The sequence below is a fragment of the Myotis nattereri genome (assembly GCF_964212035.1).
Source record: "Myotis nattereri genome assembly, chromosome: 4".
NCBI lineage: Eukaryota > Metazoa > Chordata > Mammalia > Chiroptera > Vespertilionidae > Myotis > Myotis nattereri.
The window spans coordinates 35,040,094-35,065,933 of NC_138079.1; the positions used below are offsets into that span (position 1 = coordinate 35,040,094).

Sequence of the window (25,840 nt, forward strand, 5' to 3'; positions counted from 1 at the left end):
AATGTTTTAAAACTGTAGCTCTATTTTTTTTTTTACATCTGTAGACTATTGAACTTATTGCTTAATGTAAACACCACAGTAACAATTAAACGCCTGCTGTGTGGTGCTCTGTCCTTGGGACTGTGATGATATTGCTGGGGGTGGACGTGTGTGTAGAGATGTTCATAAGCAAAGGAATTGACTTTCTTGAAGTTGGGTTGACAGACAAAAGTGAGATACTGATATCAAAGTGCTAATTTACATATTTCTCAGGGAAGGGAAGAAAGAAAATCAATTCTCTTAAGGAATGAAGTGTGATGCAGCTCTGTTTAGGTGAATGCAATTGTAGTTTGCTCTAATAATGTGTATTAGGATGTTTCTGAAACACTTTTTGTATTGTGAATTGAAGTTTGTGATTCAAAGAATTAATTACAAAACTAAAGATGGAAAATGATATTGGTATCTAGTACATCTAGTTTAAACACATTCTATTGATGTGTTAATTTTTCAAAACATGGATTCGTTGAGAAAGTGAATTGCAATAAACTCTTAATAGGTTGGGTAAATTAATGTGGCTCAGGAAATTATTCGCCTAACAAATCTTGTTGACATTGAACATTTTTTGCTAAGATTCTATCTGTGCTCTTCCTCTGTCCCCCTTCTTGTTCTCAAAGGGTTTTAGGACGACCTGCAATAACAGATAACTCAGCAAGAATCACTTAAAAATAGGTGAAGATAGACAAAAAGAAAAGTAAGCATAGAGCAGTTTCTTAACATGGCTTTGCTGGCATTTGGCGACAGATAGGTCTTTGTTATTGGGGGCTGTCTTGGCCACTGCAGATTGTTCAGTAGCGTCTGTGGTCTCTAGCCAGTAGGTACTGGCAGCATCCCCTGTCACTGCTAAGTTGTGACAACTAAGGATGGCTTCAGACATCTGGGTGACAAAATTACCACAAGTTGTATAGAAAGTGTCTTAGTTGAAGCTGTGTAACAGACTACCACAGACTGGTGGCTTATAAACAACAGAAGTTTATTTCGCACAGTCCTGGAGCCTTGAAGTCCATGATCAAGGCACTGGAAAGTTGGATATCTGGTGAGGGCTCGCTTCCTGACTCATGGACAGTCATCTTCTCACTGTGTCCTCACACGGGGGATGGTGGAAGGCACAGGGAGTTTTCTGGGGTCTCCTTTACAAGGGCACTAATCCCATTCATGTGGGCTCCCCCTCATGAACTAATCACCTTCCAAAGCCCCTATCTCCAAATAGCATCACCTTGAGGGTTAGGGTTCAAAATATGAATTTGGGGGTGGGAACATGGCATTCAGTTCATAGCAGAGGGTGAGGTGAAGCCAGAGTGAAGGTAGTGCAGGAACCAGACCCATGAAGTCTTGATAGAGGTTGGCCATGCCACACTCACCAGGGTGGTGGACTGCAAGTGATTTCCAGCGACTGAATTGGAAAAGCCTGATGAATTATGTGGCTTATGGGGTCCCCAGGATGAAATATACCATAACCCAGCAGAAGCACATCTATTTCTAATGTGGACACTGACAGCATTTTCTCCAGGTTTCTGTCTCCCTGAGAATGAAGCTCCAGAACGGTGGAATTTTTGCCTATTTTCTCCCCTTCTGTGCCCAGAGGAATACCTGGCACAAAGTTGCTTAATAAATATTTTTAGAAAGAGATAAATATTGACAAGGAAGATCCTATTTAATAAAGGCCCTTCCTTACATGTTTATAGAACAGAATGGCAAGACTTATAGGGCTAAATATTACAGTATCATTAAATGGAAGCATGCTTTCTGGGTGGCGTGATCTAAAGTGAATGTTGGCAAAAATCAATTAAATGGGTCCCAGCACAATGTGGTCCAGGATTGTAGTAGCTCTCTCAGTGTCTGACTCAATCCGTAGTTAGGTTCTAAGATGCTGGGGGCCAGGAGCTGGCATGTTCTTCAGGTAGTGGTGAGACTTAAATGTTAGTTAAGACTAAGGGAGGAGGAGACTCGAGCTGAGCTATGGTGACAGTTATCACCAGCATTATTAGCTATTGAGTGCTTATATGTGCTGAATGCTGTGTCAAGCCCCTTTTGTCCATCATCCCGCTGCATCCTCACCGCCTCTGTGGTCTGTACTTCAGAGAGGCGGGAACTGGCTTGCCCAAGGCATGGCCCTGCGATTCTGTCCCTGACAATTCAAATTTGGACCGGACTCCTCACCTCTCTACCTCTCTGTCTCATGCCTACTGCAAACCTCCTAGCGCTGGGTGATCAAGCCCCAGGGGTTCGTGCTCTTGAACATGGTGTGAGAGGTACAGACAGAAATAATTCTAAAGCAGTTCAAACCATGTTCTCATTTGAGCCATAAAGGGAAAAATGAAAACTCCGTACAATTGTAATCAGTTTAATTTTCTTGGAAACAATTTATGATGAAATACACCTGCAGTGATGTTTGTGGATGAGGGGACTTCCTCTATAGAAATGTCATAACCAGCACAACTAACATCCATTGTGTGCTTACTGTACATCACACACTGTTTTAAGTGCTTTACACATATGAATTCCTTTCATTTTTAAAACAATCTCAGGATATAGGTAGCATTATTACTAACATTTTGTGAATGAGAAAATAGGCTTAGAGATAATTATGTCTTAATTACGATAGTAAGTGTTGGTGTTTCTAACTGTGGAGTTAGTATGAATCCAGTAATGACTGTCTTAACTATATAACCTTATTGCATCAAGTTTTAAATGTTGTTTATAGGCTTTGGTTTAAAAGTAAATATAATCCACATATAAGTGAAATCATATGGTATTTGTCTTTCCCTGACTGGCTTAGTTGACTTAGCATAATACTCTCCAGGTCTATCCATGGTGTCGCAAAAGATAAGAAATAATTTTTTTAAAAAAGTAAATATAATCCAATTTTGAAATAGTCACTTCAGATTGCCAGTTTCACTCAATTTTGGATGTTGGTGATGGAGCAGTTCATTAATTATAAACATTGTCTATGCAGTTTTATAATTATTCCTATACTTTCATATCTTTGGTTTCTTAGAATATTTAATATCAAGAAACAGAATAACTGAACAATGTCTTTGTAACCCTATGGTGAGGCTCTTTCTCTCTCCCATTTTTAATCATAAAAAAAGACTTTACTGGTGAGCCCTCATTATGTATGCGGATGACATTGTGATCCCTTTGAACTAATGAACTTTGGCCTTAGGGCACATGCATTCTGAATGGGTCTTTAAAATGCATGTGCCACACCATGAGAGTAAGTGAGGAATTACAGAAAGGAGGACTGGGGGTAGGAAAAGGCTTGGATTGATAGACACAAGTGAATATGCTAGTTAGGAGATAGTTAAAAGGTCGAATAATTAATTATTTAGGAATCACCTTCAAAGGTAGCAGTGTTCAAAAATTAGCATATTAGTTTGTATATGGAAAAGATTCTTTGAAAAGATGTCATTTGCTATAACCTAAGGGTCTTTTCTTATACCTGACATGTTCGATTTTGTCAGAATACTATAGATTTCACTTTAGCCTTTTCACCTTGAGTAACATTTAATACAACTTTATTCTGATTTTTCCAACAGTAAAAACCCTTTGTGGCATGTGTTCCTTATTTATCTGTTGTTATATCTTTTACTAAATACTAGATATTTGCAATTCATTTTTTTCTTAAAACAAGTTTTTAAAATTCTTTATTGTCTAAAGTATTACATAAGTCTCCTTTTCCCCCATTGACCTCTCCCCGGCCGCCCCCAACCCCCTACTGTCTGTGTCCATTGGTATGCTCATATGCATACATACAAGTCCTTTGGTTCATCTCTTACCCCCTCATACCCCCCTATTCCCTTGTAGGTTGGACAGTCTGTTCAATGCTTCTATGACTCTGGTTCTATTTTTGTTCATCAGTTTATGTGTTCATTATATTCCACAAATGAGTGAGATCATGTGATATTTATCTTTCTCTGACTGGCTTATTTCCCTTAGCATAATTCTCTCCAGTTCCATCAATGCTGTTGCAAATGGTAAGAATTCCTTCTTTTTTACAGCAGCATAGTATTCCATTGTGTAGATGTACCACAGTTTTCTAAACTACTCATCTGTTGATGGGCACTTAGGCTGTTTCCAAATCTTAGCTATTGTAAATTGTGCTGCTATGAACATAGGGGTGCATAAATCCTTTCTGATTGGTGTTTCTGTTTTCTTGGGACATAGTCCTAGAAGTTGGCTTTTTTTCCCCAAAAAATATTTACAGGGTGCCTTTTATGAAGAGCAGTGGACCTAATAGAGCTGTGGACAAAACAGACTAGTGTATTATTTCATGTAATCTGCATGCTAGTGGGAGGAGGATAATGAACAAATAGAAAAGATCTAGCATATCATGTGGTGATAGATGCTCTGAAGAAAAACAGAGAAGGGAATAAAGTGGTGGGTGTGCTGTTTCATGTGGGGTGATCAGAGGAGGTCCCCCTGAATGTGTCACAATGGAATAGAGACCTGGAGGTTGCAGGGAGCACAGTAGCTAATCTCTGGAGTGTGTGCCAGGCAATGATCAGTGGATGGGACCTGGGTAGGAAGATGCCTGGACCATCTGAGGTCTGGCAACAGACCGAGGTGGATTGAGTGGAGCAGTAGGGGTGAGGATCAGAGAGGTAGGGGAGGTAGGACTTTCAGGGCATCATCAGGACTTCGGAGCCCAACCAGTGTGGCTCAGTTGGTTGAGTGTTGTCCCATGCGCCAAGAGGTCACTGATTCAATTCTTGGTCAAGGCACATGCCAGGGGTCCCAGCTTAATCCCCAGGAGGGAGCATGTGGGAGGCAGGTGATTGATGTTTAAGGCTTTGCATTTTGTTGTGGGTAAAGGAGAAGCCATGGGGGACTCCTGCAGAGGATTTGGAACCTCTGCCTGGTGCTCTCCAAGGGCCTTGGCTGCTGTGCTGAGACTAGGGTGGAGGCTATTGCAAGAGAGATACCCTGATGGCAGGACAGAGTGGTAGCAAGAAGTGATTGGATTCTGGATATATTTTGGAGGTTGCGTTAGAGGATTTGCTGATTGGATATGGAGTAAGAAGAGAAGTTTCCAAGAACTGTAAGGTTGTGATGGGTGTAGCTAGAAAAAAGGAGCTCCCATTAATTGAAATTGGAGAAGCTTGCCAGAGGGGGAGGGAAGGAAGGGGGGTGGTTGGGCGACTGGGTGAAAAAGGTGAAGGGATTGAGAAGTACAAATTGGTAGTTACAGAATAGTCACAGGGATGTAAAGTACAGCCTAGGAAATAAAGTCAATACTTTTGTAATAACTGTGTACGGTGCCAGTTGGGTACTGGAGGTATCGGGGGATCCCTTTGTAAAGTATATGATTGTCTAACCACTATGCTGTACCCCTGAGACTAATTCAAAATAATATTGAATGCAAACTGAAATTCTGAAAAGAGTTAAATTAAAAATATGTTTATGTTCATATCAACATTGTTAATATTTAGAAACGATAAATTAGAGAACTCATGTACTTGGGCATGAACGTGTCTGGAGATAAGGTTGGAGAAGTTGTCAGTTAAGAAGGCTGCAGGTTCAATAGTCATTGAAAATTACTACATGCCTTTAAGAAGAAAATTACTATGTGCCTTTTACTAGGGAATAGCCATAGAATAAGAAACCCCTGGACCCTGGTTGGAGATGGTGGTGGTGGTGATGGCAGAGACACTCAACAAAAATAGGGGCCAGTCTCGTGAACCATGTACTTTGCTTTTCATTTATCTTCACCGATGGCAGAAGCTACAGTGTAATGGCGGTGAATTCTTCTGTGTTTTTTTTTTGTGTTTTTTTTTCCTAGCCTGATACTTTGTAAAGCAGAAGACAGTGGGTGGAGATGTAGAAAACTGTAGACATTGAATTGTGGTGATTATTATTTCTATAGGACTGATAATTTTAGAAACCTTCCCCCAAACCTGCGTTAGACTTAGCTGTGCACCTTTCGTTCTCTAAGATGCTTATATGTTTCCTGTGATAAATGGCTAGCAAGAGCAGTTGTGTAACACTCACATGTAAGTGATATGTTAGGTCCCTAGCTGTCTGACTTCTAAATTTATTAATATGCCTCTTCCAGTGGTTTTGTGGCTCTTGGAACTACAGGAAACTGACATAGGAAGTGAGGACCAAATCTAGCACACCACGAAGCAATATTTGCGATTGGTGAGTGAGGTAAGGACCCATTTCTGGAGAATGCACGCCAATCCAGGACACTTTGTGGCTCTCGAAGCCTGCTAGGGAAGCACACGACCAAGGAGTCCGTCTGGCGCCGTGGAGTCCACTGTCTGCTTAGTGCGGGGAATTAGAAGTGTTTGAAGCAAGAATGACCATCTCATGCTTGGATGTCCTTGAACATCAGCGAAAGTTCAAAGACAACCTCTGTCTTTATAGTTGAGCTCCTTGTAGTATGAAGACTTTGGAAAAGTTGAAGAAGATTAAACGGAAATCATTTAAAGAGCAGTGTGTAAAGTGATAGGTTTGATGTAACCTAAAAGCTGTAGGGTGTGATGGAACGTTTTTAGAGGGATCCTGAGTGTTTGAATCAGGACAAAGCATGAAAAATAAATTGCAGGGCTGCAGTAGACCATTGTGAGAAGCTTTGACAAACTGTAGAAAGAAAAGCAGAGCCAGTGACAACGCGGCAAATTTGGAAAAATGATCTATTTAGAGAGAGCCCTGTTGGGAGAGGGATTGGATGTGAAGAAGGAAGTGGATCCTGGAACATTGCACTATATTTATAGTTTTTTCTGCTTGTATTGTGTTTGGAACATTGGCAGCCTGCACAGGTCACTGCCTCAGTTTTTCCAGATTTAAAACTCTACTCCACTCTTGGGGTTGTGATTCTGATGAAAAACGCTGGCTTATTAATAGTTTTTGGCAACATATATGTGAGCAAACATTTTCTTTTTTCTTTTTCTACATTTTCTCCTTCATCTCTTTCTCTTCTTTCTACATGTGTTTCACATTTTTTATGGCTTTTTTTGGAAATATGTAAGGAAGGCTCATAATTCCTAGTTAGGGATTATCTTTTTTTTTTTTTTCTCTGCTGGTTTTTCCACCACTGTTAATTTGTGATATAACAATCTTCCCTAGAGTCATTCATTGTAATTTTGCAAGCTAATTTTAACGTCAGGTGAAAAATATGTGATAGAAGTTGATGAACCTTAAACAATAAATATTTGTATTTTATGCTGCTGCAACTAGTAATTAAAAGAAAATAACTGAGTAGAATGGACCTTAACATGCTTGATTGCTCTGAGGGGTTCTTGATGCATTTACAGAGTGAGTAGCTATTATGGAACATTTTGCTGAATGTCTATAACACATTGCCACCTTGTGGCTGCAAGTTTTCTTTCTACATGTAAGAGCACATTTTTAATATGAAGTGTATCTGATATAATCTTATATTTTTCCTAGTATTTATACTTTACTTTGATAAAATATTTGAGGCATAGAGTATAGGGAGGGAGCACTTAAGAGCACATCCTTGTTCTTAGAAGAGGCATGATTAAGTATCTAGAAGTGAAGATCTACAATGTCTGCATCTAACTGTGTGCTTGGGATAGGGACAGAAAAAGAATGAGAGAGCTAAATCAATATGGGAAAACTTAGCAATTCACCTTTGGTAAAGGGAATATGGGTGTTCATTGTATTACTCATGACTTTTCTATTTTTGCAAAAGTTCTTCTGAAATTTAAAAAAAAATTGATAGTTTAAAAAAATTGGGGTAAGGATATAAATGGAGCCCAGAAGGAGACAAAAAGAACCTCTGCATTGTGTAATGACCTGCTATGTCTGGACCACTGACTGGGCTCTACTCTTTCTAGTAGCTGATATCACTGTTCGGGTTCCCTTGTTACAATTCATTGTCCAGGGGGCTTCAGGGCAAAAGTGTGTAAGACTAGATAGAAATTCCTCCTTGTAGGACGCTTCATGCAGTGAACAGCAGCCTCAAACCAATACCTTCCAGAAGTGCAACCTGGAATCCCTTTGTCCTGATATGGCTTGATCCTGAAGTGACTACACTGCTAGCTTTCTGGATACCTCTCAACAAAATACCAAGTGGCGATGAAATACAGTAAAATACTGACTTGCAATGAATTCGAGATTGTACTTACTGACAAGTTCTTGAAATCCAGCGGTTCCAGTGGAGCCTGAGGGAGAGTTGACATCTGGTAATAGCTGATCCAATACGGTCTCTTCCATCTCAACCAGCTTGGGAGGAGTCACTCATAGGCAGGGCCACATTTCTTTGTGTGCCATGGATTTGAATGTGCTGCGGTGCATAGACGGGCAAATGGATGACTTTATTCCTGAATGTATTCCTCCAATAAATACATCCGTGATAATATCAGTCGAAAACAGTGCAGACAGATATAACCAGATGACTATCTCTATCATGAAAACAAAACATATCACAATCAAACACCCCTAAAAATGCCTGGTCTTATGTGCTGTTACCCAGTCCTTTCCTATTTTTAAATTTCTACAAAGTTGGCCCTCTTCTGTGGCCATTTAAATTTCCATGAGTATCTTTTGCACTTCCTTTAAATTTCTTAATAACTATCTGGATATATAGTATGTGCACATGAATATTTCTGTCCTTAGTAACTGCCTAGACACATATATATGCACATAGGCTTACTTGAAGGTGATCATTTAAGGAGATAAGGCCCTATTCACCTGTGAAAGGTTTTCTTATAAAAGTAGGACAGATCTTGAAGTAAGTGTTGTGACACAGGGGACTCTTGTAGAAAGCTGTCTCTTGAAGGGATGTTGGTTTCTCTGATTCTTGTGACAGGTTTTCTTTTAAAAGCAATAAAGTGATATAGGGATGTATTGATTTCCATTATGGGCTGTGGTGCTAGAAATTTCCCTCCCCTATGTCTATGAGCATCAAAAGCTTGTGAATTTTTGTGGGAACAACTAAATTAGTAATCTATTGATTCTCTGTAGACTAATATTCTTTATTTTGGTGGGGGCGGGGGATCAAGGCCCACAGAAAGATACATATTTTACATAGTGACTCAGGACACACATATATACATGGGTAACTTAAGAAAAAAATGTCATGAAACAAAACTTCCCCTTCCTTCACTGGATTTTGATAATTTCTGTTCTGTTGTGTTAAAAATACTGATCACAATCTACTAAACCTGCTTTCATGATCCACTAAGGCAGCAATTTGAAACATGCAATACCTGACTATTTAGTCAGGGCCTTGACCTCTTTCACCGTAGATTGTCAAATAAAAAGAAATCACAGCAGCCAACACAATAGCCGTCTGGTGTGAATGAATCAAAATTATACCCTTTTTAAAAATCAGATCGGCAAAAAATATTTTTTTTGTGTGTGTGTGCCACAGAAATTTAGTAATTAGTATATGTGTCATGAGTTGAAGAAGGTTGAGAATCGCTGCACGAATGCTTTGTGACCCACCGCTTGAAAAGCCCTACTAGTGAGGTTTTGAGCCAGCCAGACTCTGTCAGATGGAAGACACACAGTGAAATCCTGAATGCTCTCAACTGGCCAAATTAAAAACAGGGCCAGGAAGGAAGGACTTAGAGAAGGAAAAGGAAGGAGGAAGGTGTGCCTGGTTGGTCTCTCATTCTGGTGGCGTTGGGAGCGTCCCCAGCGAGTGATGCCCTGTCTTTCTCTCTGCAGCTTGACCACATACTGTCCCCACCACCCATGCCATGTCGGAAGTGCAGCAACCCGGACCTGGCCGTGGGCCCTGGAAAGTCCCTGAAGTTCAAAAGCCAGCTGAGCGAGGATGGACGACAGCTGCGGCGGGGGAGCCTGGGAGGTGCGCTGACAGGTGAGTCACCAGTGATATGTGTAGGAGGGATTTTGTTTATACCCTGGAGGGTCCTGAACGGTGCCCATGTCGTTCCAGGTGCAAACATCAGCCTGCTTAAGAATGGTCTTGCCTCTCTGCAGACCATGTGGTAAAATCTAGTCCAAACCAGAGAGCAGTTAAATTGAGGATCTTATTAGTAAGCTTTACTGAAATATAATTTACATGCAGTAATATAAACTCATTTTCACTGTATGTGTGGGTGGGTTCTGGTGAATTTATATGCCAGACCACCACCAAAACCCAGACAATAAATATTCTCTGTGCCCCTTCCTAGTCATCCCCTCCCCCTCCCCCCCAATCCTTGACCTCAGGCAACCATAGCTGTGAGTTCTGTCACTATAAATTAGATTGACAGTATCTTAAGAATTTCATATGGATGGAGTCACACAGGCCATGCTCTTTTGTCCCTGGCTTCATGGGCTCAGTATAATGTTTTTAAGATTCATCCACGTTGTGAATGTCAGTGGTGTATGTTGAACTGTATAAGGAACTGCCAAACTGCTTCCAAAACTGTGACATTTTACATCCCCAACAACAGGCAAGTGATCTAATTGCTCAGCATCCTTGCCAACCTGTGGTGTGGCCAGTCTTTTTGTATTTTAGCCATTGTAATGGGTAGATAGTCATATCACATTGTGGTCTTAATTTATATTTTCTTGACAACTAAATGTGGTCAAACATCTTTCCATATGCTTATTGGACATCATATATCTTCTTTTGTAAAGTGTCTTTTCAAATCTTTCACCTGTTTTTCAATCCTGTTGTTAAAATTAAATTAATTAAAAATTTCAAATCTAGAAAACCCACAAGACACTATTATTGACTTGAAAGATAGCCAAATTAATATAACTTGGGTTTTTAATAACTAACTCATCATGTAAATTTCATGTTATTAAACTTAACTTTAAATCACTAAAGGTTAGATACTAAAGATTATTGGTCTAATCCAGCCGTGGGCAAACTATGGCCCACGGGCCGGATCTGGCCCGTTTGAAATGAATAAAACTAAAAAAAAAAAAAAGACCGTACCCTTTTATGTAATGATGTTTACTTTGAATTTATATTAGTTCACACAAACACTCCATTCATGCTTTTGTTCCGGCCCTCCGGTCCAGTTTAAGAACCCATTGTGGCCCTCGAGTCAAAAAGTTTGCCCACCCCTGGTCTAATCCTTATTTTATGGGTGGGAAATTAAATCTTAAAAGGTAAAAGGCTCATTCATCCCTATGCTTATTAATTTCACTTAAGAAATTTACTTACTTTGCTTAAACTTTTTTTGTTACCAATAGGAGGGGCAGGAACGGTTCTTTCCAATTTTCGCTAAAGCAGTTTATTTAAAGTTTTAAGATAATGCGAGGGCATAACTCTTGATGCAGACATATGGCCTGGAACATGAAATTGTCTTTAGCTTTAAGCGGGGGAAAAGCTGGACTTGATTATCATTTCATAATTTACGCAGCTCTGGCAATTCCATACTTATGTAATTTAGCTTGCTATATAATTACTTTAGGTAGTTAAGTCTTTGGTCAGAGAATTTTAAAAAAAATATTCAGTAGTATTTGGAAGAACTTAGATGCATTGGATATCAGCCTGTTTATCAACATAGTTGTTTGAAAATTTTTTTAAAAAATATACTTCTTTATTGATTTCAGGGAAGAAGGGAGAAGGAGAGAGATAGAAACATCAATGATGAGAGAGAATCATTGATTGGCTGCCTCCTGCACACCCCACACTGGGGATGGAGCCCGCAACCCAGGCATGTGCCCTTGGCCAGAATCGAACCTGGGACCCTTCAGTCCACAGGCTGATGCTCTATCCACTGAGCCAAGCCAGCTAGGGCTGTTTGAAAGTTTTATTGAAATATAAAGAAAACATTCTTAATTGGTCATCAATACATTAATGAAATAATGTATGCAAAGCATTTAGCCCAGGGATGGGTGGATACTAGCATTCTGTGTATAACTAATTGAATTTGGGGTATTTGCAGTTGCTAGAGAACTTGGGCTTGTGGACATCACTGTGGAATCCTCATCCACTGAGTTTCTCCTTGGAGTCAGGCACCGTGCCAGTGTCAGGAGTGAGCAGGGGAAAGGAAGCATCATCTCTGATCTTTAAGAAACATAGTTTCCACTTGTTTTAGGCAACTATTAATAATCACATAAGATCTTACCTTGGGACATACCCTACTTAAATCAAGTCAAACTGATTTTGCCATAAAAAATGTATCCCTGATATATTCTGTTACTTAAAGACCAGCTACCTTCCTATTGCGAAACTTTGTTTTAATCGAAGGATCTTCTCTTTGGCAGTTTTCTACTGGTTCCTTAGAACAAAGACTTTGTGAAGGACTAGTTCACAGTTTGAAAATTTTGCCACCTAATTATCCTAAGTTATGATAAGTTTCCTTAAACTCTTAACTCTTTGAAAGGAAGATCTGTGATCTTTTCATCTACTATCCCTAATAACATTGACAGCTAACATCAAGAACTTAACTATGCAGAAGGCACTGTTCTTAGGAGGTTACATGTATTGACTTACTTGATCTTTACTACATCTCTATGCATTTATGAGGGAGGAACTCCTACCCCCCTTTTGTAGATGACAACACTGAGGCCCAAACCAGTTGAGTCAATTGCACAAGATCAAGGTTTGAGTCCAGGCATTGTGGCTCCGGGGCCCATGCTTGTAACCATCACTCTGTTCTTAGCGCAGTAAACACTCACGAGGTTCTCAGTAAATTCCAGCAGGATTAATTGGAGTGAATCCTAGGTGGGAAAATGTTTGCTCAGTTGGAATCTGGGGCTGACTCAATCTGTAGGTCCCCTACTCCCTTATTTGCAAAAGTAAATTAAAACTAGGCAATTAATACATATTAAAAACCTTAAAATTTATACATTTGTTAACCCAGCAAATCTAATTCTCAGATTTCATTCCCGGGAAAATAGTCATGAATATATGCAGAAAATGAACTCTAGTTATATTTAGAGCAGCACCATTTATAATAATAAAAAATGCATATCATCTACATAACTAGCAAAAGAATATTGGTTAACCATAATATGGTATACACATAAAATGAAAAGTAATCGTAAACATTTAAAACCGTGTTGTAAAATAATATGTTTTAACATTGAAAGAGCCTCACTACATTTTTTATGTGAAATCCCATTATTGAATGGTCATGTAGTAACTCTTGCTTCATAGGACTGACTGTAATTGTAGTGAAATAATTTTATATTTCATAAGAGAAGGGGAAACAACCTCTGCCTGCTGAAGAGTTTTCTCAAACTGGATGATGGTTGACTGGTTCCCGTTATAAATGGGCATGTGGGGAATGCTATGGCCTTTTTCCAGCCCGCAATTCAGTCCATGACACACTTTTTCTTCCTGATTTTTTTGTGTGGCACTTGGTAGTGCATCAATTGGTGACATGAATGCTGTATAACCACAGAATTTCAGTGGTAGACAACAATAAGTGTTTTTTGCTCACGTGGCTGCAGGTCAGCTGGGTTTGGGGTGATTTAGCCTGAGTTCTGCTGGGGTTGGTTTTAGATTGCAGTTTGGGTTCAGCTCTCCTCCGTGTCTGATTTCCTTGGGCATCACGTTCTCCTGCTAAAAAACAGGAGCATGCGGGTGCACATCCTCCTGCATAGGCATGTTTAAAGCTGGCATCATAGCTGCTAATTTTCTATTGGCCAAAGCAAGTCATATGGTCAAGCCCAGAGTCAAAGGGTAGAAGCATGCTCCACCCACCTTGACACCTTGGCAAAGATACAGATGTAGAATGCAACTAACTAGAGGGGAGGGAAAAATTGGGACTCATAAGTCCGTCTGTCATAGTTAGCCTCTCACTCTCTTATTTAAACGTCTTTTACAGTATAAATACTTACATTTTCCTATTTTTAATGATAAATATAATATGTGTTCAATGTGGAAAATTTCAAAAAAGACAGAGCACTATAAAGAAAAAAGCCCATCATCTCAGCATGCATACAAACTGGTTGAACTCTGACATTTTCTAACTTAACTAAAGTTTTGAATCAATCTCTTAAGGGTATTAGATGAAAAGAAAAAGCAACCAGTACCTTTTTTGCAGGACTGGCATTTAAACAACAGACCCAGAGTTGATGGTGCCCATCACTGCTTACCTATATTTTTTGTTGTTGTCAGCTGATGGTGCTTTCTGCCTTGCTGGCCTGCAGCATGCTAAATAGGCCCCAGGAAGCATCCTGTAAACATTGACTGAGCTCTGGAGCCCCCTGATGAGGAAGGCAGCATTATTCTAGTCATTATTCAAGCCCTTCCAGTCTGGGCATGGGCATGTGGTAATGCACCTGACAGTTCACAGCAAGGGAGCTGCAGCATGAAGGGCAGAACCTCAGGATCCAGAGTCCTGGCTTGTTGATATGCAAATATGCCCTGAATCCTAGTCTTGCCTTCCATGCTGTGGTATACGGATGTGGCAGCCCTAACAGTCAGAAAAGGAGGGCTTCTCTTCCTCGGGAAGAGTTGTATTTTTCAAAACACGTTTGAGCTGTTTGGAATGTAAAACAAAGAGGGATCTATGTATGTGTGTGTAACTTGCATATAATAAGGAATCAACTCTGCTGACAGTATAAAGTAGAATTATGGTGCTCTGTCTTGGGAGGAAAATTGAGAAATTTTCTCTTTTGGACTATGGAAATCAGTTTGGAATAAGATTTGGAAATACAAAAAAAAAAAGAAAAAGGCATTTCAGAGTGAATTTTGTTTCAAGAGGGAAAGTAAAAACAACACAACCTCAGAAAACATCCTTTTCTTTAAAATTAACCTGGGGGACATAGGGTTTGCATGCAGTGTAGAGTTGAACAGGTTTCTCAGGCTAAAAGTCTCCCTAGCTTAGCGGGCAAGTCTGGAAGAATTCAGATTAAAGCAAATTTACATAAAATGTGACTGTTTTATGGGTAGACTTGGTATTTAGTAAATATTGCCGTAAATACCTCCCATGCTGACTAGATTTCTTTACTTTTGTAATAATACCGATGGAAAAATGGTGTGTTGTTACATTACATGCCATAACAAGCAAAGCCTCCCAAATCAATGTCTTAACACAGCAGTCATTTATTTCTTTCCTATGTAAATGTTTTGGGTTGCTGACAGCTCTCTTTCTCCTGGTGAGTGAGGGACCCACACTCCTTCCATCTTCTGATTTTGCTCTTTATGGCCTTAAGATACTCTACTTCCAACTGGTGGAAGTGGAAAGAGAGAGGAGAAACCTTTTTAACTTCTTAAAAGTCCCAGCCTGGAAGAGCCATACTTTTTATCCATTTACATTCTTTTGGCAAGATCCCAGCACATGGTCACAGTGGAATGCAAGGCTGTTGTGGGGCTACTAGGATGGTCCCTGCTGGGGTGTTGCCGCTGAGTTCACTGACATAAGAGGCAGGGGCAACATAACATTTACTAAAGGAAAACCAGGTGAAATAGGTTTCAATAAAGAAATAGGAGGTGATGAACTTCGTCTTTAGTGTGTTAAGTTTGAAATGCTTACGAAATATAGTAAATAGATACTTCAAGTAGGACTGTGGAATCACAGCAATAGAGAGAGTCATATTTGGAGGAGAAAGGATTGGCTTCATCTGAGAGTGGTGTGAGAAAAGAACTCACCCTTGGCTTTAGCAGGGTAGTCACTGGTTACCGTATGAGAGTAGTGAAGTGTGGGTGGGTGAAGAGCAATGGTAATGAAAGAATTAGAGGTAGCTGATGTGTTGGTGGTTAGGTCTGTAGATGGCTCTTTTGAGAAGTCATGCTGTGAAAGGGACAAGAGAAATAGAGTATGAGCTGAAAGGGCGTGAGGCTCAGAGGGAGGCATCGTAGCATCAGGGTCATGCAGGCATGTGTGTAAGTTCGGAAGACAGAGATGGTAGCCAAAAAGTGAAGTGGTTTGGAGGAACCCAGCAGGGTATCCAGGGAACATGTGATAAGAAGAGAACCTTTTGTAGGAAGAGAGCCACTTCCTCTATTGTGACGGGGGAAGGAGGAGAAAACGATGCAAAAGCAGGTAGTTTAGGTACCTCCACACCATGGAATACTGCTCGGCAATAAAAAGGAACAAACTATTGATGCCTCTGGCAACCTGGGTGAATCTCCAGAGAACTATGCTATTTGAAAAAAAAAAAAAAAAAGCCTATCCTAGGGGGTCCCGCACTCTATAATTCCATTTGTATATAACACTCTTGGAACGACAAAATTATCGAAGTGGGGAACTCACTAATGGTTGCCAGGATTTAAGGAGGGCAGTGGGAGGGAAGCAGGTGTGACTGTAAGTGGGAAGCATGAGTGGTTCTGTGGTGTTGGAAATGTTCTGTAACTTGGCTGTATCAATGTCATTGTTCTGGTCGTGATAGTGAACTATAGTTTTGCAAGATGTTACCATCAAGAGAAACTGGTAAAGGGTACCTGGGCCTCTCTGCATTATGTCTTACAACTGCAAGTGAATCTACACTCCTCTCAAAATAAATTTTATTTTTAATAGGGAATATAGTCAGTGATATTGTAATAGCTATATATGCTGTCAGGTGGGTACTATACTTAATCTGGGTGATCACTTTGCCTGTTATATAAATGTCTAATCAATATGTTGTACTCCTGAAACTAATATATATTGAATATCAACTGTAATCGAAAAATATTCAAGATATCCTATTTTTAAAATGTCCCCTTTCTAGATCACCGATTTTAATAAATTTGCCTTTAATAAAAAGCAGGTATTTTAATAGATGGCCAGTATTGCCCCAATACATTTAATTTTAAAAATAAATGTGGTGGCTTCACTTTTCTCAATGCATGATGAGACCCCTGGGTGTGGTGGGGAGGGTCAGGTAGGAGTTGAGTAGAGAAGGAAGTTGAATAATCTTGGAGGACAGGGCGGATTTCTTGGATGCACTGACCAGCCATCGAAGGTCTGAGACTATAAAAGTGAAAAGTCTGTCTCCATATTTGAGGAAAGCATTAAGAGACCAGGGAAATCTGTGTACCAGAAACAGTGGTTTCACAGAATATAACAGAGAGGCCTGGTCAGGGGTCATCGAGACAAAGGTGGGGAGGGTGGAGCTGAGCTACATAAGCATGAGCAGAGTTTGGTGTCTCTGGTGGGAGTTCTCAGGGGTAGAGCTAGAGCCCCTGGGAATGTGGAAGGAGAGTGGAAGCAGGGACCTGGGTATGTGGTGGGGTTGGGGCCTGAGCAGTCACTACCCAATTTTCCGAGTCACCAAGGGATCAAGAAGCAAATCCATTTGCATCTTCTTCCTGGTTTGGGTGTAGGATTTTAAGTAGCCTTTAAAACCACTTGCTGTCTTCACCACTCCTATGTCAGTTTGTGTCGAGAGATTTTGCTCTCTAGGTGTTCTAATTTGAAGATGACTCTTTTGGCATATTTTTATGTTTGCAGTTTCTCCCAGTCAGGGCAGGAAGATCTTGGGAGACTTAGTCTTAATGGGGCTCACATCTGTTGGCCAGTTCCTTTGGCAGATGCTGCCTCCCAGTGGCTTCCTGTCAGGGAGCCTTCTGTTTAGCTCCTCTCCCCTGCAGATGGCCTACCAATGAGCCATTGCTCCCTCTAAAAGGGCAGTCACATGGTGTTTCCCAGGTTCCTGGTTACCTGCTGTCTAGGAACTGCCCAGCTCACCTTGCTCAGAGCCAAGGTACAAAGTCCTAACGGAAGTTCAGATCTCTCCTTCAGGCATTTTACACCAATGAAACCTACCCAAGAAGTGATGATGTCTAGCATGATGAGAGAATTAATTAAGGAAAGAATCTAAATGAGGACTTGAAAATCATTGAGTGCATTTCTCTTGTACTGGGAATCAGATGAGAGACTGGGCTGTTTGCTTTGATGTGTGTGTGAGCTCCAGAGAGTGCTGGGAGCCAAGCTAGATCAGCAAATCTGGCTCTCTAGAAAACTGTTTTACAGTTCTGGACCAGGTCAGGCTTAAAAGACTTAAAAATTAGTCCAGAGTGTTAAGATGTTGTTGATAGAAGGCCCAGTTTCTCTTAAGAATGCTGAAGTACCTTCTGCAGAGCAAAAGGTAACTCGGGTCTTAAATCGTTGTTTACAGAATTTTAGAATTGCTAGGACCGGAAAGCATTTGCATATTGAGACTCAGCTAAACCGTTAACACCTGCAAAATAAGTGTGCCTTCTTGATCTTTGACCCAGTATGTTGGATGTGGCAAATCAAATATAGTAATGGAAATTCTTCAAAATACACCAAAGATGAAAGTGTTTAATGGTCATTGATAGTTTTGCTGGCATTATTTTAAGTGGTTTATATCTAAACATATTTATACTAGAGGCCCAGTGCATGAAATTTGTGCATGGGTAGGGTCCCTAGGCCTGGCCTCGATCAGGGCCGGCTGGGGCCTTCCTTTGTTCCGCATCGCCCCCTGGTGGTCAGCACATGTCATAGCAGGTAGTCAAACTCCCGAGGGGACAGTTTGCATATTAGCCTTTTATTATATAGGACAGCGGTTCTCAACCTGTGGGTCGCGACCCCTTTGGGGGTCGAACTACCCTTTCACAGGGGTCGCCTAAGACCATCGCAAAACACATATATAATTACATATTTTTTTGTGATTAATCACCATGCTTTAATTATGTTCAATTTGTAACAATGAAAATACATTCTGCCTATCAGATATTTACATTATGATTCCTAACAGTAGCAAAATTACAGTTATGAAGTAGCAATGAAAATAATTTTATGGTTGGGGGTCACCACAACATGAGGAACTGTATTAAAGGGTCACATCATTAGGAAGGTTGAGAACCACTGATATAGGATAAGGAGGCTGTCTTTACTAATTAGGTTGATGAAGAAGCTTTACAGAAACAAACCAAAGATGTATGAATATTTTTAGGATCCACAAAGCACTAGATATTCCTCTTTCTTTCCCAGTTTCTCCCAATCTCTTCCAATATCCATCTCTTTCCCTCTTTTCCTCTCCCTTCATATTTCTTATGGTCTAGAATGATTCTATAAATAATGGATTTCAGTTATTCCTGAGAGACAAATGAATTTATTGAATCCATATATGAAAAATTTAAGTTGTTCTTAAAATTCCCTTTATAATAGAAAATTGATTTCAGGTGCCTTAAAAAATTTTTTTTTTAGCATTTTATCAAGGGGTTGAATTTTTTAAAGGGGTATAATCATGTTCCTTTTTGTTTTCACTCCACTGGTGGTTTTTTCTACTTCCCTGAAAATATGTTTTGTTCTGATAGGATGTACTGAGGCCTACTCACGGCTGGACATGGTTTTCCTATCTTGCATGCACTGTGTATTTTTAGGTTCTGAAAAGCATGCGGATTCAAAGCTTATCTTCTCAGTTCCTCATATATGTAATTTACAAGAAATAAAGTGCTTTTAGCTTGCTGTGACTCTTTAGCATATGTGAGGAAGCCACAAAAATGCAAATGATTATATTACAGTTAGTGTGAAATATAAATAATGAAAAATTAGTATTGACTATTAAATTGCACACACCACACTCCTTTAGTTATGATTGGGGAGAGGGAGATAAGGCTGGGGCAGGCAAAGCAGATGGTAGGTGCTATCATTTCACGTCACCCTGGACCCCACATACGCAGTTGGATATAATAACTGGCTCTTCTGCTGCCATTTTCTTACGTGCAAACTGCAGTGCAGTGCAGCGGTGCAGGGGAGGCGCTGAGGTGCTTGTGCTGGAATTGGTAAATTAGACCTATGTCATTCCTCCGGTCAACACCCACGTGGAGGTGGTGTGTGAAGTAGCAGCTGGGGTGGGGGGCAGGAGGAGAAGTAGATCAGAGAGAGAATGGGGTGTACAGATAGGAAGCCAGTGGCTTGGCTGAGTGGAAATAGCATCCCGACGTCTCCTACACCACCGTTTCAAGAGGTGATGGGAAGGACAGGAAATGGGGAGCTGAGGCCCAGATTCTGGCCCCAAGTCCACCGCTGAGTAGCCATACCCTTGTTTCTGGTTCTCAGTTTTCTCATCTGTAAAATGAGTGGGTGGGGCCAGATACTCTCAAGGCCCCTTGTTGGAATAGTAAATTTTCAGCTGCCAAGAAGAGAGGGAAAGTCTGTGCAGGCTGGTTTCCCTTCATTTCCTTCCATTTACACGCCCATTCTTTCACTGTGGGTGGGTGAACACCCCCAGGGCCTCCCTCCCAGGAGGCTGGCTGTGATGTCCTGTGGCTGTCCTCTGAAGCTGGGCACACCAGCACCCATCTCTGTTTAAAACTTATTTTCAGTGGCTGATCAAAGGTCAGGAATGGAGACTTTTTTTAAACTTCCTGGATGGAGACTGATAATGAAGCTGAGTTTATGTCAACTCCCCAGAAAAAAAGAGGAGGCCAAGAAATGCAAATGCCACCAACGGGATTTTAAAGATTTATAACAATTAGTGTTTCTGATACAGTAATGACGCTGGTGGTGGTAGCGGCATTTGTCTTTGTCAAACTCCATTGTCATTCAAGCACTTAATCTCCGCATACTGCCAGGACTAAATTCATTTCCTTGTGTCTGCCTAGTGGATAATTTTTCTGCCCTTTGACAGTCCTGTCTCAGGTGCCTGCCTCACACCAGGGCCTGAAGGGAGAGCTGAGGGTAAGTCCCCTCCTGGCCTTTAACTCATTGCTGACGTGCTCGCTGGGTGTGTGTGTTGGGGCGGGGGTGGGGGGAGGGGGGGAGGGGAGTAAAACTTTTGAAAAGAGAGAACACTGGCATTTAAATGTCTCTTTCCCTCTTTTTGAATAAGAACACAGGTGGAATCAGGACCGCTATAAATGATGAACCTGGCACCAAATTAGACTTGAAGATGGGTTTTGCTTAAGGTAGCACAGCTTCCAGCCTCCAAGTCCCTGTACAGGGAAGGCGTGTACTTACGTTAAGTAACATACTTGGAGATTCACATACATGGAGATTCGTATGTGTTTACATGTATGCATGCATACATGGCACTGTGCCCTTGGTTTTTATTTCCTGTCCTCTAAGCAGATGTGCCTGCATTGTTGTCATAAATTACTCTAGAGTAACAATTGTGTCATTTCCCTTTTATTAAAATCCTGAAATGAATTTCTCTGAGCTCAGGAGAAGGAAATGAATTGGCTTGGTCTAATAAATTTGAATTCTTTCTTTTAAGTAAAGAGAGCTGGGCATCGCACTGTGTATCTGTCTTTGCTTCGGTTACCACAAACCTCTGTTCAAAAGAACTCTGCTGTTAAGTCTTTGCTCCATTTTACTAGCTGTGGCTGTACAAACCCAGAGCGGCGAGACCCCACAGTGGGAGTGTAATACAGGGAAAGAATCTCTAACATCCCTTATCACATTCCCATTCCATTCCAAACACCTTCATTTCACTTTTGCTGATTGCTTCTCAGGAATGCTTTAGGATTTCCACCCCACTACCCTCTTATATTGTTCTCTTATTACAAGATGGATCACTTTTAACTTCCTATTACTTATGTATCTATCATCCCTTTTACTCGTTTATAAATTCTTTGAAGACCCATTCTTTACATCTTAAAGCAATACCCCCTGCTTTGCAAACTCTGAATGATCTGTAAATGGAGTTGCCATGCAACCTAGAGGGTAAACCTTTTGAAAAGAGAGAACAGTATCATTTAAATATATGTTTCCCTCTTTTTGAGTAAGTGAAATAAGTCAGACAGAGAGAGATGAATACCATATAATTTCACTTACATGTGGAATCTAAAGAACAAAATAAGCACAACAAAGAGAAACAAACTCATAGATACAGGGAACATTTGGATGGTTGCCAGGTGGGAGAAGGTTTGTGGGGGAGGGAGGGAGGTAAAAAAGGGGAAGGGGTTGAGATGTACAAATTGCCAGTTAGAAAGGCGATCTCTTTGTGAGTTATATCCGTGTCTAATCACTCTGTTGTACACCTGAAACTAATATAATATTGTATGCCATCTGTAATTGAAAAGAAATAAAAAAAATGGGGGGAAATGGTATTGCTTATAAAATACATGGCATCTAATTAAATGTTAATTTCAGATAAACAGCTAATATTTTTAGTATACTTATGTCCAATGTAACATTTGGGGCATGTGTATTAGAATTTGTTTGAATTCAAGTTTATTCAGGTGTCCTGTATTTTTACTTGTAAAATCCGGCCACTCTATCAGTAAATGCTGGGCTGGTTCTGGACGTGGGCATTATCACATGTCCTCTCACAGGTGTGGGTAGGAATGATGTGGCAGGCAGGCGGTCAGAGCCCCTGCACATGGGCATTAGGACAGTGTCCTTTTCTTAATTCCCCCCATCGGGAGGGGGGTCACCTGGGTGGTCCAGGTCATCAGGGAGTTGCTGGCCAAGGCTGGGTCTCACTGCAGAATGGGGGAGTGTGCTGGGTGCTGGTCTGCTGAAAGGCAGCTGTTACAATCCCTGCAATATCGAGGCTTCCCAAGCTCCCGTTCAGATGTGAACTCCCGGGGCCCTCATCTCCGCCCTTATTGGAATTTGACTGGGAGAGGTAATCTCATTGGATAAGAAGAAATATTTCTTTTCTAAGAACAAGTGAAGAGGAAAGAAAAGAAAGGAAAGGCCAGATGCACCTTGGAGAAGGACCATCTGTGAAGTTGACCCTGAGCAGATCTGATATATGATATACACTTTGATGTGGAAAACTGGGTGCATAAGCCCCACTGCCATGTGATCTACAGTCACAGTGCTCTCTGTGGATTCAAATAGTAGGAGATTAAGTGCATTTAATGGGATGGCTAGAAAAAATAACAACCAGGCTCTCCGTCTTGAGAGATGGCCATTTGGAGGGTGATTGGAATCACCAAAAGACCATTCCCCCACCTGAGCACCGTAACACACTGCTTCCCCATAAGCATGGCTACAGTCTCTAAAAAGGAATGTTGGGCAGCCTAGTAGCCTAGTGATACTGTTACTTTAAGACAGAGGTTGGCCCTGGACTTTGTGGCTGCTTGATGTCATCCGAGCTTTCAGAAGAAGCCAGTGGCTGAACGATAGACCAGAAATGGAAACGTTGAATTCCAACCCTACACTGGTCATTACTCTCCAAGCAGTGCTGAGGCAATCGTCACCCTGATCTTGGCTTTGATTTTTCTCTTAAAAACAAGGGCAGCCCTAGCCGGTTTGGCTCAGTGGATAGAGCGTTGGCCTGCGAACTGAAAGGTCCCAGGTTCGATTCTGGTCAAGGGCACATGCCCCGGTTGTGGGCTCGATCGCCAGTGGGGGACTTGCAGGAGGCAGCTGATCCATGATTCTCTCTCATCATGGATGTTTCTCTCTCTCTCTCCTTCTTCCTTCCTCTCTGAAAAAGAAATATATTAAAAACAACAACAATAAAAAACAAGGACAATGTTCTGTTCTGTTTTGGAGAGCACTTAGTGATTTGTTAGAATTTCATTCAGAGCACGGGGTTGCAGTTGGGATGACAGTGGTCACTAGATTCTGTTGCTTTTAAACCAGGTCGAGTGAACATTAGGCTTTTAGTGAGGGAGGAAGGAGAACGGGGGAACAGTCCCTGATTGCGCTCTCTCACCCCCAAAATTGGGGCCTGTAATACGCTACCATTGGAGACGCTAGAGGCGATCTATACAGTATTTTTAAAGAGACATTTTATAGTTGTTCTAGATTCTTTGCTTATTCAACCATCAGTATCAACAAACATTTCTTAAGGCAAAAATATTAGATTTTTTTTTAGGGAGCATACACAGACGTTGTTATTGAGGAGGAAGAATTTGAAATCTGTTTGGATTAAAAGCCAGCATGGAACAAAAACTGTTCCAAATAAATACATGTGGAAATACACTGTTAAGTGAATTAGATTTATATAGATGTTTCCTTGCAAAAATAGAGGACTTGTTGGGAAATTTGGACTTGTGTAGAAATTCCTGTGTAGATGGGAAATGTATTTTATCTCCTCTGTGGCTACCTTGGTTCTTTTTGTTTCTTTTATGAAACTCCTGATCCCAGCTCCTCCGTGGCCTCTGTCACAACTGTTTAGATGTAGGGCAGTTGTCAGAAATGTTTAGCATCTCACTGCTGCCAGTGACATTTCCGCGTGTCAGTGAAAGCATCTTAGTGTGCAAAAGGACATTATTGAGTAGGATTCGTAATTTCTCCAAAAAGTGAGATGCTAAATACAAATTGTCCTCTAGTATCCCGACAGTTAGTCAGCTTACTTTGAAAATACACAGTACTTTGTGGATGTGTTGGACTCTTTTGGAGATGGGTTTTGGAAGAGAAAAATCGAAGGCAGAGGTGATGTGATGTTCTCTGTATCGAGTTTAAGGACGCTGACTCTTTTTCATAATTGTTATTGTTACAAAACAAACAACTGAACCAAAATTGAATACTCTTCCAGGCAGACTGGAACTAAACAATGGAAAAATGGGAGCCCTGGTAGAAATACAAATGAGAGACAGAATGGAGAGTTAATATGCACAGATCTAAGTATGTGGTTCTGTAAAAGTACAGGCGGTTCTGTGTGCGGGCTGTGATGGAGGGGTGCAAGGGCAGATGACTTCGGTCCCAGGTGACACAGTTGACAGCGCGGAAGAGCATGCTGTGCACAGAAGTAAATGTCACTCTGTACACATGCAGGCGCATGGAAGCAGATGGCTGTGGATTTCATGCCCGTGATGCCAAGATGGGCAAAGCATCCTGGATGGGGACCTGAACCCACCAATGGTGTGTTCACAGGGATCTGGGGCACTTGACCTGTGCTACCCCTGCCTTTATCACTAGGGATTTGGAAGCTCTGAGGGGAAAATAATGTATCCAGGGTTCCCTAGCGAATACATGGTGAAACCAGGATGCAAACTCGTGTCTTGACTGGTTTCCCACTCGGTGCTGCCGTGTCCATTTGCCAAATGGAATGAGAGCCAGTTTTCCCCGAAGTGCCCTGGGTGGAGAGGTGCTGAGCAACGGAAAGTCGAGGGGATAAAAAGCCCTTGTTTATTGCTGGCCTTCTATTTGCCAAATGGTAGGATAGCCTCCCTATTTATATTCTAAATTAGTCCTCACAATCGCCCTATGAGGTTGACCAGTGCTCTCCACTTTACAGAATGTCTGTGGGAAACTGAGGCTTAGGAGGCTAAGAAGCCGGACCAAAGTCGCACAGCTACCCCATGATGGTAGTTAGCCTTTGAATTTTGCATCTGAACCTCGTGACGGGTTGTCGGATGGACTTGAATTTAACAGTGTCATTCCATGGGTTTAAAAATTGAATGTATTTCCAGGATCCAGAGGAACCCATGAACATGTTGGGTGGCATGACATTTTGGAAAGGATTTGACTAAATGGGCTGAGAAGTACAAGTATCACAGGGGAGGAGGAGATTAGTCTTACTGTTTTGAAGAGGGCAAGATACCAGTCCTCAGGGAGGTTTTAGGAAGGTGGAGAGGAGGCAGATGGGGGAGCAGAAGGAGAAAGAGGAAGAGAGGACGGGAAGCTGACAAGGAGTTTAGCAGCTGCTCCCCTTATCTGCAGCTGACTCTGAGAAAAAATGGTTCTATTTATTTGCCGTTTCCTTCCATATATCTTCCCAGCAGCATTCATCAATATCTGTCATTTCCCAGGGGGTTTGGACATGTCTAGCAATTCATTCTGCTGCATTATATTTCAATACGCGGATGGAGGCAGCCGGATTGCAGATGTTAACTCTGACCTGTGCCCAGCCTCACTTAGATACCGCCAGCACCCAGCCCAGCGTCTGGGTGCCCTCACTTAGACATTCTGAGCAACACTGCTTGATGCCCATCCTTGTTACCATGTTCTCATTAGAGTTGGCTCTATTTACTACTTCCTCAGAAATCAATTTGAAGTTGTCACGTTAGCCTTTGGTCTCTACAGCTAGAGTTTTACAGCCAAATCATTATGTTTCATGTGGGGTTTCTTTTTGGTAAGAATGTTAAATCCAGAGACTCGCCATCGGAGGGGAGGCC

The 25,840-nt window shown here is 41.2% G+C and overlaps 1 protein-coding gene across 1 annotated transcript in view; it reads left to right on the plus strand.

Annotated features, from left to right (window-relative positions):
* Positions 1–25,840, plus strand: part of MAST4 (microtubule associated serine/threonine kinase family member 4) — a gene marked incomplete at its 5' end in the record, with an annotated part of 512,560 nt that overhangs the window by 129,973 nt on the left and 356,747 nt on the right. Inside the window, 1 exon segment of the mRNA XM_081090007.1 lies at positions 9,679–9,832. Coding sequence (XP_080946133.1) covers positions 9,679–9,832 — 154 coding nt within the window.